We start from the raw sequence: 14,497 nt of genomic DNA, 5'->3' as shown, positions 1-14,497 counted from the left end.
GCTTGCTTAAAGTGATGAGCATGACGGCAAAGGCAGCTACTTGTTGAACATAACGGTTTGCCTTGACATTGTAAGATACAATCTTATCTTATCTGCAGTACACAGGGTTTAGTCCGCGTTGCAGTGGATTGTCTTGCGCTAAATTCCTGTCCTCAGATGAGCACCAGAACTAGCAGGGGTCAAGATTTTTTTTCTTTGAGCCCCACGAAAATCACTTTAGATATCACTTTAAGACGTGTTGATTCGTTGCGACCCTTAATCTTGAGGAGAAACATGCCGCGAATCTCTCCCGCGGAGTGAAGAAGAGGTGGAGTTACGAGGTTTCTCAGACAGTTGAAGTGTCCAATGGAGTTAAGAGATTTGCGCTCAAGCTATTTTTAAGGCTTTAGATTGGTTAATAACTTGTAAAAATAACAGACCCACGTGGGAACTGACCAATAGCATTGATATGTGAAAAAATATGAAATTGACAAAATTTGGACATACGAGGTTTCCGTCCGACAGCAACGATATGTCACATATCCATGTTGTGCTAATTTTTTATTTTCACGTGACATCACGTGACATCACGTGACGTCATCAAAATACACGTGAGGAAGTTCCCCTCATTGTTCTGAGTGTTTTGATATGTCACATGTCCATGGTGTAAAAAGTTTTTTGATTTTGGGGCGGGGCTGCGGCACAACCTGAAGGCCAGTCGGTACACCAATTTAAAAGTTTGTTCAGAGTATCACCCTAAAGGAGCTGGCCGAGTTTGGTGTAGATAGTTCAACAGCTTGCCGAGTTATTTATAATGGGAGTCTATGGGAATTTATAATGGGAGTCTATGGGAAAAAAAAGCCACTTTGATGCACCTGTTTTTTAAAGATTGAAAACATTTTATATATATATATATATATATATATATATATATATATATATATATATATATATATATATATATACATAAAATAAGCACATGAGTATTTTATGGTGGTGTAAAATGGGTTAAGGTGTTGGGCTACTGATCGGAAGGTCATGGCTTCGAACCCTAGGTCCACCAAGCTGCCACTGCTGGGCCCCTGAGCAAGGCCCTTAACCCTCAGTTGCTCAGTTGTAAGTCACTCTGGATAAGGGTGTCTGCTAAATGTCGTAAATGTAAAATGTTTTCAATCTTAAAAATAATGGGCATTTGACAGTACATGACGGGCTTAAACCCTCTAAAGCCCCGCCCTCACAGTGACACTATATGGGCTTGTTGGGGGTGGGTGGGGTTTGCACTCAATCAGATAACCAACTGGTATTAATAAGACTATGATGTTTGTAATCCTTTCAGTATTTTAATATCTTTTATATATCTTTAATATATTTTAACTACCTGTAACTGCATTTCCTGTAGCGGAAGCCATTTTCTCTCTTTTTTCCCTTTGATGTTTTTCTTGTTCGTTTATAAATCCACTTCAAATGGAAATGGACAGATGAAGAAATGACAAGTTGTTGCTGAAACACCTTCCGCCTGGTTCAACACGAACGTAGCCTAGCCGAAAAAACTCGCTTTGCCACCTGCAGTTAATAATATGTTTAAAGAGGATTAAAGCCTAAAAGCTAGATGTGTTGATTGTGATGCAGAGATAAGTTCCAATACCGCTTTAACCTGCTCTGTTTTTTAATGCATTATTATAAAAGTCTTCCAAAAGCACTTTTAAAAAAGCTCATTATATAACACAAGAACACTATAACCTGTTAATTTGTCATTTCTTACATCAGATACCTTAGAAGATAACATCATATCTACACTTGGTTTGTGTAAGATTGTGTCACATATTTAACTAAAAGTGAGTAATGTACATAATGGCCAGAGTGTAAAAACCAACACAGTGTCTGGATCGGTTCCAGAACCTCCTACTGCATATTTACCTGTCAGATCAATTCATTCAAGTAGTTTTATCAAGACCGTGTCCTGGTAAACAAGCTGAACAGGGTGTATGGGAAAGATACACCTTTATTTTGCTGGTTGTCTTTAATAAATGGTTACTAGGTAGATGTCATGGGGTCAATATGTGCACAATTGTTTTAAATAAGGTCCATGTCCTAAACAGTTTAAACAGGTGTTTTTCATTATTTAAAAAAAAAACCCTCCAGTAAATAATCTGTTTATTGCTCAGAATAATTGTCTATATTCAGATTTAAACCTGAAGCGCTGGCCACTTTTTGTGAAAAAATAAATGCATGCACTCTCTCTCACTCATTTTCTACCACTTATCTGAACTACCTCGGGTCACGGGGAGCCTGTGCCTATCTCAGGCGTCATTGGGCATCAAGGCAGGATACACCCTGGACGGAGTGCCAATCCATCACAGGGCACACACACACTCTCATTCACTCATGAAATCATACGGACACTACGGACAATTTTCCAGAGATGCCAATCAGCCTACCATGCATGTCTTTGGACTGGGGAGGAAACCGGAGTACCCAGAGGAAACCCCGAGGCACGGGGAGAACATGCAAACTCCACACACACAAGGCGGAGGCAGGAATCGAACCCCAAACCCTGGAGGTGTGAGGCAAACGTGCTAACCACTAAGCCACCGTGCCCCCTAAATGCATGCACTGTTATTATTATTATTATTATTATTATTATTATTATTATTATTATTATTATTATTATTATTATTAGTCTTTTAGTTGGTCCTAAAATATAAACAATACAGTACTAATTTATCTGAAACAACCAGGCGGTTAATAAGGACGAATAAAGACTGTGATGATTAATTTAATGTTAAATGTTTAAATGTTAATGATTGTTCTGGGGCCCTTAGTTTTGTGCCACTGAGTGTCCGATTGGCATTGTGAAAGCAAAAATATGCCAATCATGTCATCAATTTGTGTGTGTGTGTTTCTGTGTGTTTGTGTTTGTGGGTGTGACAGTAAACAGGATGGATAATGAGGATCAGGCTCTAAAGTACATGCCCGGTATGTTGCGGACGAGCCAGCTTGAGAAAATGATGAGTAAAGAAGAGCTGGAGGAAGAACAAAGGTAAATATTTCTCTCTCTCTCTCTCTCTCTCTCTCTCTCTCTCTCTCTCTCATATGCAGGCTAATAACTTTGGAAAAAGAAATAAATATATACGAAAAAAATAAAATAAAACGTCCATGTCAGTCTGAGTGCATTTCACATTTTCATGATACTTTAGTTTACTTTCAGTTCATTCCTCATACCTTTTACTCTAAATAACCGCAATTTGATGTAGGAAAAAGAGCTCTAAATACTTTCATCGTAGAGTCCTTTGGTTAGAATGAGCCACATACAGAAACAAACGTTGTGATAGAACGAAAAGAAAATATAAAAACATTTACGTTTATGGTATTTGGCAGACGTCCAGTGCAATGTTCAAACGTGCCCTTAAGTCTCTGTTGATGAACACATTAACACTGGCTCACTAGGCTACAAAGTTAGGATACCATCAACCTAAAACACCGGGCAGTTTTTTTTAAATATACACATCTAGAGAAAGTTCATTCAACTGACTCGGTGCCAGAACTTGATGTATTACTACTTCTTACCCTGAGAGATGGTGGGACAGATGTTAAGGTGCGAAGTGCTGTGCGAGGAGTCATAAGAGCTTTGTAGGTAAACATCGGTGTTTTGAATCTGATTCGTCAAGCTACATGGTTGACGAATCACACACAATGAAATACAGTGGACACACACACAGACACACACACACACACACACACACACTTTCCTATGTCTCATATCTTTAAGCGTTAGCACACCAAATGACAGAATAAGCAATAGTGTTAATTTCGTCACCTATTTTTAATTTAGTCTTAGTCTTAGTCTTGTGCCAAGTGTCCTTGTTAGTTTTAGTCATATTTAGTCATTCACATATCTTTTTTGTTAGTCTTAGTTTTAGTCGACTAAAAGTCTCGTCATTTTAGTCTAGTTTTAGTCAAAAGAAAACTCAAGGTATCTTAGTCAAGTTTTATTCGACTAAAAGTCTTTTAATTTTAGTCTAGTTTTAGTCAAAAAATTGTAGCTTGACCACATCTGGAATCTATTGTAAGAATAAATACAACGAGGCCTCATTAAATGCAATAATATCAGGAACACAACTGTTATAGTGGAAATAAATAACTTAATGAAAAGCCTAAGATCAAAACTGTAGGTCAACTGTAAGATCAAAACTGTATGTATATATATATATGTATTGCGCACACCATTATTGATGATATTTGGAGCAATATTACATGTAATTGTTAAACTTGATTCCCTTACATATACATTTGCTTTTAAGCCTAATTATTCATTTTGATTATGATGTGATTGTGACAGAGGCGTGGGAAGAGGTTTCAGGTTGGGGGTGCTGAGTTTTTTCTGTCACCACTTTTGAATAAGAAACAATATCAAGGCTATAAAACTTGTCAAAACTCCGCGAATCACAAAAGTATCAGTGAAAAGTTGAGAACACTCGTTCAAACAGTGCATACACTCGAACTTGACTGCACATCACATTTTTTACTTTATTGATACTGCTTTTAATCGTAATGCAAAGACCGGTCATCGGGACATAAGCTGTCATGTACAATAAAAGAGCCTGCGCAGCGACAGGAAAATAATTTAACACAAAAGCCTGTCTAGACCAGGGGTGGACTTGCGCTCAGGAGATTTTATTTATTTATTTATTTATTTATTTGAGCGGCGTGTGGACGAATTCTTTCTACACACACACTATTTTATTTCTTCATAACAGACCGCTGCGAACTATAACACACCGTTGCCATGAAAAACAGAGCGTTGCCATGGACACACAGGATTCTAACCGTAGAGATGGAGCGCACTATTTTCTTTAGAGGAAGCAATACAATCGTTTTTAAATCAATAAACTCATTTTTAAATCATCATTTTGAGTCAAATTATCGATTTATTTGGTAGGTAGCAATATAATAAGCAGGATCCGCTTCACAGACCTGTAACTTGAGCAACAGCGCGAAGCCGCGAACTCGTTCTGAATATTTTAAAGGCGTAACAGCTGATGAAAAAGCAGAGACAATTGTAGACGAAAATGGAGAGAGATTTTATCTTAGTTTTTATTTTATACAAAACATTTTCGTCTCGTCTTTTTTCGTCAACAATAATGCATGTTAATTTAGTCTTAGTCAGCGTTTTTGGACAGTGGTACAGTCTTGTCATCGTCTCGTCTTAGTCATAAAAAAAAAGGTTGTTGACGAACCTATTTCGTCTCGTCTCATCTGACGAAATTAACACTAATGAGCAAGCACCCCATTGTAAGCAGGAAATTATTTAAACAGATGATTGTGTAAACAGGGGGCTTAGTGGTTAGCACGTTTAGTGGTTAGTGGTTGGCTTAGTGGCTTAGTGGTTAGCACGTTACGCCGAGGTTGCAAGCCGTGCAGGGGAGATCCGATTGTTATTAGGGATATTGCAAGATACTGACCTGTGGATAAATCACCTGGGATGATTTACATTTATGGCATTTAGCAGACGCCCTTATCCAGAGTGACTTACAACTGAGAGTTAAGGGCCTTGCTCAGGGGCCCAGCAGTGGCCGCTTGGTGGATCAGATCAGTAGCCCAACACCTTAAACTCTGAGCTACCACATCCCCGATGATCAGAAGTTCAGTTTTGCTGCGAGTGAGTTTTAACTTCTTCCACGATGACATGTCCGACAAACACGCTAAGATCCATGTCCTGTTGAGATACGAACATTGTGCTGTGAATAGTTTAGAACTTTCTGAACTTTGCTTAAGCATATATACTTTCCATAAGTGTAGTTGACGGTTGTTATTTTACATTAACAGACCTGTGTAATGAAATACAGTGGACACACACACACACAGACACACACACACACACTTTCCTATGTCTCATATCTGTAAGCGTTAGCACACCAAATAACAGAATGAGCAAACACCCCATTGTAAGCAGGAAATTATTTAAACAGATGATTGTGTAAACAGGGGGTTTAGTGGTTAGCACGTTTGCCTCACATCTCCAGGGTTGGGGGTTCGATTCCCGCCTCCACCTTGTGTGTGTGGAGTTTGCATGTTCTCCCCGTGCCTCGGGGGTTTCCTCCAGACCCCCGAGATAGTTCGGATAAGTGACCCGAGGTAGTTCGGATAAGCGGTAGAAGATGAATGAATGAATGAATCAAACTGGGGATAGAAGGCAGTGAACGGATCCAAAGTGCACGCACACAGCAGTGAACACACACACCATGAACACACACATCGGAGCAGTGGGCAGGCTGCGGCGCCCGGGGAGCAGTTGGGGGGTTCGGTGCCTTGCTCAAGGGCACCTCAGTCGTGGTATTGCCGGCCCGAGACTCGAACCCACAAACTTAGGGTTAGGAGTCAAACTCTCTAACCATTAGGCCACGACTTCCCCATGCGGTTCCTTCTCTGCGTTCATCACCCAATCAGCCAGCAATTTTAATGCCCGTCAATTCCCCCTGTCATACAGTAAAATGGGTAAAGAAGTGCATTGAAGCTGAAAACATTGAAATTGACTCTGGTGAGGCAAGCGAGGAAATTTTACTATTGTGCTTTACTTTTCTTTCATGATCACTTTATTCTAGTGTAATTGTGTATATTTAGAGGTTGTTTTGTTTGTTATTTTGGCCTGGCGGACTTCTGAAGCAAGCAAAAAAAATAATAAATAACTGTGACAAGAAAAATACTAAAAAAGATGAAATACTGGGTTTTGCTTTTTTTTAAATTAATATTATTATTTTATTTTTTTTTACATTTTTTTTAAAGACATTCATAAATTTCAGCATCTTTTCTTTTCCATTTATGAATTTGTTATATTAATTAATGTTGTGGATCAAGGAAGCTCCTGCTATGACTTACGCTCAGTCATTTATGCACCAGGTTTTCTCTCTTTCTGTCAGACAATAATAAACACACACACACGCACACACACACGCACACACACTCTCAAATACAGCAACTTTTTGTAAAAAAACATTTTTAATTAAAAGATTGTAGAAATTGTTATAGAAAATTAAGCAGCACCTTTGGACCAATCAGAATCCAGAACTCAGGAGCTCTGCCTTCTACATTTTAATTAAAGCATGTGTATTTATTTGACAATTAAACAGATATACATTAATGTCAACTTTGTTGTATTAAAGTGTAGTGTATTGTGTATTCTTGCCAATTAACCCGTTTACAAGTATGAAGCTTGAAATGGACGTTTTCACTCAGTATAAACAAATGAACGTTTTTTATAGCCTTGGATCTTAAGATAAACACTTTAATATGTAGGTGCTTATGAACAAACACTTGGGGCATCTCACAAGCAGAAATAAGTTTGATATCATTTACTTTCAAGATAGAAAAATTGAAAATCTAAAAAAAACAACTAGATGTTTTTGTTTTCTAGAATGTTTTTATGAATATTGCCCCAACTAGACTGTGTTTAATTTTATATAAGCTTCATATTAACCACCAATGTAAAGTGAGACACGACAAAGCGTTTCAATGCTGAACATGGACACAACCAAACAGGAGCAATCTCCATTTTTGTTGCCTCGAGGAAAAAGATTAGGTAAGTAAATTGTTACCTGCGTTTTCCAGGTCATGAGTTTATTCAGTGTTCAGTAGTATATATACGTTTAGTGTACATAAGCAGTTGTGCATATGTTTAGTGTACATAAGCATATTGTTGCTCATGATAATAGATAGATAGATAGATAGATAGATAGATAGATAGATAGATAGATAGATAGATAGATAGATAGATACTTTATTAATTCCAGAATAAATTGAAGATATATATCATTGTATTAAATCTGTTTAGAAGGTGGCTTGAGCAATACGTTATAATGCCTCACAATCACGTGTGCCTCATTACAAGTTTGTTTTGGTGTAGTCCCCTTATATTTAAGGCGGTTTAAGTCACTCACATCACACACCTTATATTTCAACACACCTCTTGAAAGATAACGCAATCCTGAACTATGCAGAGCCAAGCGGTTGCTGTTTCAACATTACTGTTTTTCTGTGGCCTGATTTATACTTTAATTTGGATCAACATTCAAGTAAAATGGATCAGGTATGTTTTTGTATGTGTTTTTGTATAGATATGTGATTTCTGCTACTTGTTTTGAACTAGAAGTGTGATGTTTGGATTAGAAATAGCTTCCTGTTATACCAGCAGTCTTTTTCAGAGTTACTATCAGGATGAATCTTTTTTTTATCCTGTAGTCTTCCAGGATTTCAGGCATTCAATAATCCTGAAAGGAATTCAGATTCATTTTGGAATGGTGGAGAAAAATTCAAAGGAAATCTTCTAACCGGGAATGTGGTTAATACGCCTTCACTCAATTTGTCTCCTGAGAAAACCACGAAAGGAGCCTCGGAGCTTAAACATCCGATCGACATAACACCTTTTCCCATCATCTACAAAGACAAATTCACAAAGATGCCCAGTTGGGACTTTGAGGATGTTTATATGCAGAGCAGCGAAGCACGACGACCGGTCTGAATTTCCTACATCTTCTTTAACTAGATGGATTCTGTAATACGTTTTTTTTTGTGGATGGTATCAATGCTGCCTTGTGATGTATAACATCATACTGTACGTTACTGTCTAGGTCTGCTCCGTGTCTCACCAGAACTCTAAAGATAAAGAGTTTCAGAAGGCTGCAATGTGGAACATCCAGCTTTGGTTTCACAACGGTCACCTCGATATGAACGAGTGGAACCGTCTAGCACACTTCAACAACCCCTTTGGGTTTATGGAATATAACTACATGGGTAAGTAGTTTGGGTGGATTGCTGGTTAATGTTTGCCTCACGCTCACAGTTGTTGATTCTCGTTTCCGTCATGTTTGTGTGGAGTTTCTGTATGTTCTCCCTGCTTCCCTGGTGTTTTTCCATGTAATCTGATTTCCTCCACAAGTCAAAAGATATGCATGACATGCATTGTAGATTGATTGAAATCTATACATTATCTGTAGCATGTAAATGTTTGTGTGAGGGTGTGTGCAATTGTGGGCGTCCTGTCAAGGATGTACCCTGCCTTGTGGACTAGAGTGATGGACTGATGGATGGAATACATCCTGGATTATTCAAAGGCTGCAGTAAATGTTCAAACAATGTTGTTTACTATGTACACATTATTATCATATGTAATATGATATTATCATCTAGCTGTTGATGTTGTATAATCAGTGTACATCAAAAAGTCCTTGGTTCGTTTTCTCAGAGCAAAAACAACACAAAGATATTCTACTCATTCTTCTTCTTCTTGTTCTTTTGGGTTTATCTAAAGACATCAAAAAGGCAGTCGATTTGATCCCCAAGCCGATATACAATCAGCTTTTACCAGTGCCCAGTGACTCACCAGACGGATGCATCCGCTGCGCTGTCGTTGGCACCGGTGGCATTCTCAACGGCTCCAGAATGGGCAAAGAGATAGACTCTCACAATTACGTCTTCCGGTAAAGAGGAAAATACTTGCAGCTCTTGACTTACCTGCCTTTCTAGACATTGTTTGAAACCTGAGAACAGCTTTCTATAGCACTCTGATAGTCAGGACACTTACCCACTCACCTTTAACTTCTGTTTCCAACAGAGTGAACGGAGCAGTCACGAAAGGCTTCGAGAATGACGTGGGGAATAAAACCTCGGTGTACGTGCACACCTCGTTCTCCTTAAGCCAGTCTCTTTTAAACCTGGAAAGTTACGGCTTCGAATGCATTCCACAGGATGAGGTCGGTGCCGTGTTGTTGTGACGTCCAAATAGCGTAAAAAATTGTGCAGTGATCTCTGGGTGGAAAATGTACATTTATTTGAAATGAGCTTTTTTGTTTATTATTTAAATTCTATATTTAAACAGATTTTTGAATGATTTTGAATGTTTATGCTTTATGCAGAAAAAAATATTCATTTAGTTTGTTGTTTGTTTATTTTTTGTTTAAATACAAACCTTTAAACAGGTTTTTGTTTAATATTAACATTGGAATATACATTACTTGTAATCTCATTTGTATTATATTATTTATTTGCTGTATTAATTGAATTATTTGTATATAAATTGGGGGCATGGTGGCTTAGTGGTTAGCACGTTTGCCTCACACCTCCAGGGTTGGGGGTTCGATTCCCGTCTCCGCCTTGTGTGTGTGGAGTTTGCATGTTCTCCCCGTGCCTCGGGGGTTTCCTCCGGGTACTCCGGTTTCCTCCCCCGGTCCAAAGACATGTATGGTAGGTTGATTGGCATCTCTGGAAAATTGTCCGTAGTGTGTGATTGTGTGAGTGAATGAGAGAGTGTGTGTTGGCACTCCGTTCAGGGTGTATCCTGCCTTGATGCCCGATGACACCTGAGCGTCATAAGCGGTAGAAAATGAATGAATGAATGTATATAAATCCAACTCTCTCTCTTTTTTATTTATTTTTTTTGTCTTTTTTATTTTGGGGTGCAAACATTTGACTCAACTCTACCTGCTTTTCATTTAAACCCAAAGGGTATTAAATATGTGATGATCCCAGAGGGTCTTAGAGATTTCGAGTGGCTCGAAGGCCTCCTGCTGAACAAAACATTGACATACGGATCTTACAAAGGTTACAGGTAAGACGTCAGTCTTAGACAAAGGACTATTTGTGTTTCATAAAACCTAAAATCAAATATTTACCAAGCTCGTAATGATTGATGCGGATTTAATCGTCCGATTTGCTGAGTAAAGAGAAGTGTGAATTTCTATAACTGTTCTAATTATATAAAGGGCCGTAAAATATTTCTGATGAACCTTTTATTACTCAGACCAAATACCTACTACAGCGACCGGCTCCAAAAGGATTCCTTATACGTTCTTCATCCTGACTTTTTAAGATACGTTCGGAACAGGTTTGAAGAATTTTTTTTTCTCCTTTAATGAAAACAATGTCTCTTTGATTGCGGAAGACTTTTTAAAATGCATCACAATACACTTTATATACACTACAGTTCAATTAATATACACTACAGCATGCACTATGTCTCTAATGGCTTTATATTTACTGTTTTTACCAGTACACTAGTTTTCTCTTCCATCGACGGAATGGACATCATCTTATGGGATATTTGTAATCAGTATAAATGAATGAGTGATGTTTTGTCTGCAGGGCTTGTCTGCAGTTTTGAAGACAGTTAAGCGTGACATCTCCAACCCTCCCCCCAACAAATAAATAAACAAATAAATAAATAAATTAATTAAAATAAAATAAAATAAAATAAAATAAAATAAAATAAAATAAAATAAAATAAATATAAAAACAATAATGGGGAAGTTGTTGTGTTTGTTAAGGATCACTAACTACAATTTAACCAAAGTATTTGTTTAATTTCCATTTACGTGTGTGTGTGTTTGTGTGTGTGTGTGTGTGTGTGAGAGAGAGAGAGAGAGAGAGAGAGAGAGAGAGAGAGAGAGAGAGAGAGAGAGATTATGACTGGTGTTGTTTATTGTAAGTGTTTGTTGCCTTTTTGGACTCCTTTATCATTTGTAATGTTGCTCCCTTTTAAAACAGTTCAGCTCAAGCCCAGTCATTTTTAGTGTCATGATTGAGGACAATGTCCCGTCCAGAGACAAACTGTTTTGTGTTGAGGTTTTGTTCAAACCGACCATCGAAAATACCCTCTTTAATGAATATGTTTTTTTTTTTTCATTGGTTGTTGCGTTAAATCTTACCCAGATACAATAGTGCTATTGTCTGATTGGCTGTTGTAAAGCCTCTTTTTTCGATTGCCTGATAAGTGTCAGGCTCGACTAAGAACTCCAGGGGAGACGCGCTTGATTCCTGCCCGGTTCCATAGAGAGAGCGGTGTGGACTGATACGTTTTGGGCGCTGCAGCATTTTAAATATATGATAAATAGTCAAAAAGATTTTCTGCGTGACAAATACAATGTGTGGCGGGAGAACGTGACAAAAGACCAAAATGCGTGACTGTCACTCTCCATGTGTGACACTTGACACCCCTGTGTCTGTGAGTCTGATCTACAATGACTCAGTACTCTGTTGGCTTTCAGTGTCAGACGTGTGTTTTTCCCCTTTGTTGATAACCTTACTGTACACTGAATTTTAGTGGTTGAAGATAACAGCTTCAAAGTTTAGATACTTATGAACAAGCACCCGGGGCTTGGGCAGAAATGGGTTCGATATCAACGTTTACTTTTGTTTTTTTGGAGCATTTCTATAAATATGTTGCCTCTAGTATTCTAGAGAAAAACAGAAATCTTTCTGAAACACTACATATTCTTAAAGCTCTGAGTGTCTACTTTCATATGAACTTCATATTAACCACGACCGTGGAGTGAGACATGGCAAAAACATATGATGCTCAACATATACACAATAAAACAAGAGCAAATTCCATTTTTTTGGCCTCTGGGAAAAAGATATAACGTGATCAAGGCAATACAGATGTGTCCAATCTTGTATATATTTCACAGCGTACACATGTGTTATGTTTTAATGATTTTGTTGCTCTGTTAAGAGTTACCACAATATTGTATATTGTAATATTGCCACAGTATTGTATTGTGTATATAATAATAATAATAATAATAATAATAATAATAATAATAATAATAATAATAATAATTCTCAGGACAAACTAACAAATTAATCCTGAATGTGTGTATTTTTTTTTATTTGTTTCACTTTAGTAACATTTTGTACCAGTATATCCTGTCACACTTTCTCTAGTGTTCTATTTGACCGAACGTAGCTACACTTACTGATATTGTGTGTGTGTGTGTGTGTGTGTGTGTGTGTGTGTGTGTGTGTGTGTGTGTGTGTGTGTTTATGATTTCAGATTCCTGCCATCTGAAAGTCTGGAGCAGCCGCACTGGCATATGTACAGACCAACCAATGGAGCTTTCACATTGTTCTTGGCTCTTCATACCTGCGATATTGTGAGAAGATCTAATAGATTATTGTCATCTCACATCAGGCAGAAGCTGTGCTTTTCTTTATCTGTTTGTTGTGTGTATAAATTGCGCCGAAGCATTAACAAAAGACAAAAATTTACTGACAGCAAAGATTTTAATTCAGTAACAAAAAATTCATTGAACATTTTACATGTAAGTAAACAGTTGTCTTTTGTTGTTGCTACAGTATAAATAATAAATTAATTCCATCCACTATTATTATTATTATTATTATTATTATTATTATTATTATTATTATTATTATTAATTAAAAAAGATTATTATTATTATTATTATTATTTATTATTATTATTATTAATTAAAAAAGATTATTATTATTATTATTATTATTATTATTATTATTATTAACGACAACAACAGCAAATTTTTATTAACCTTATTCCAATATTAAGGATAATAAGAGTAAGTATTGCTGTTCTCTTCATCTTAATCTTAATATATCATCATCATCATCATCATCATCATCAACAACAACAACAATACTACATCTATTACTAATATTAATAATAATAGATGTTATTGATAGGATTATAAATACAGTTCTTTCATATTTACTTTATAAACGATATGTTATTTATTGCTGATTGCAGAGCTCACGTCTCTTCTTATCGTAATTCAGGTGGACGTTTACGGATACATAACTGCGGATTACAGCAAATACTCCAACTATTATTTTGAACAAACCACAAAAACCAGTGTTGTTTTTTACATCAATCATGACTATGAACTGGAGATGAAAACCTGGAAGAAGCTGCATGATGCTGGGATCATCAACCTTTATCAAAGACAGGAACAATGACACCAGTCTGGCAGACAGACTTATTGAACTTTTTTTTTTTTTTTGCATTCACAATGCATGTATTTATATGCATTCAGGTGTGTTTTTATAGTTTATTCTCATCTTTTCTTGTTGTAATATGAATTTGGTATTTTACTGAATTATTGGGTCATGAAAGATTTGTTCCACAATGTGGAGCAGTTTTTCCTGCTACTTTACATTTGTGTCAATTATATGTGTTTTTTTTATTTTTTATTATTTATTTATTTTTTTGTACTGGATTTTGAATCTAATGAAAATATGTTTTGAACAGGATTTTATTCATATTAAATGATGTTACCCACAGTGACTAACCTTAACAAAAAAACACATTTGAGGCATTTTCAGTTATTGTCTGATCTGTTGTGTTGTGTATTTTTTATGTAGAAATCAAGAAGTAAAAATGAGATTGTTAATGTAATTATTAAAATAAAACCCAGTTTCTGCTATGAAAAGATGCTGAACCTTTCAGAATCCTGCACTTTCTAGTCTGTAAATAAGTATTTGTGTTTTATTCTGCCAGCAGGTGGCGCTTTTAGACTATTTATATTAAATTTCAATTTATTTGTATAGCGCTTTTAACAATTTCCCATTGTCTCAAAGCAGCTTTACAGAAGTATGGAAACAGGAGAGAGAGAGAGAGAGAGAGAGAGAGAGAGAGAGAGAGAGAGAGAGAGAAAATAAATAAATAAATAAATAAATAAATAAATAAATAAATAAATATAATAATAATAATAATAAT

The 14,497-nt window shown here is 36.6% G+C and overlaps 1 protein-coding gene across 1 annotated transcript; it reads left to right on the top strand.

Moving 5' to 3' along the window:
• Positions 1 to 7,815: 7,815 nt before the first annotated feature.
• LOC132862547 (alpha-N-acetylgalactosaminide alpha-2,6-sialyltransferase 1-like) lies at positions 7,816 to 14,157 on the top strand. Its single transcript, XM_060894611.1, has 9 exons — positions 7,816 to 8,062; positions 8,215 to 8,488; positions 8,604 to 8,766; positions 9,284 to 9,452; positions 9,587 to 9,725; positions 10,476 to 10,579; positions 10,772 to 10,855; positions 12,803 to 12,902; positions 13,558 to 14,157. Exons 1-9 carry the CDS (start codon positions 7,968 to 7,970, stop codon positions 13,735 to 13,737), a joined length of 1,308 nt encoding a protein of 435 aa, XP_060750594.1. The 5' UTR covers positions 7,816 to 7,967; the 3' UTR covers positions 13,738 to 14,157.
• The last annotated feature ends 340 nt before the right edge of the window (positions 14,158 to 14,497 follow it).

This window comes from Tachysurus vachellii, chromosome 2, assembly GCF_030014155.1.
Source record: "Tachysurus vachellii isolate PV-2020 chromosome 2, HZAU_Pvac_v1, whole genome shotgun sequence".
Lineage (NCBI taxonomy): Eukaryota > Metazoa > Chordata > Actinopteri > Siluriformes > Bagridae > Tachysurus > Tachysurus vachellii.
This window is presented reverse-complemented; position numbering and strand designations above follow the sequence as displayed.

Excerpts from the sequence above, each read along its gene's own strand:
- LOC132862547 (XM_060894611.1), top strand. The coding sequence starts at position 7,968 with ATGCAGAGCCAAGCGGTTGCTGTTTCAACATTACTGTTTTTCTGTGGC. Across the intron at positions 8,489-8,603 it reads GCAGCGAAGCACGACGACCG|GTCTGCTCCGTGTCTCACCA; the intron begins GTCTGAATTTCC and ends GTTACTGTCTAG. Across the intron at positions 9,453-9,586 it reads TCTCACAATTACGTCTTCCG|AGTGAACGGAGCAGTCACGA; the intron begins GTAAAGAGGAAA and ends TGTTTCCAACAG.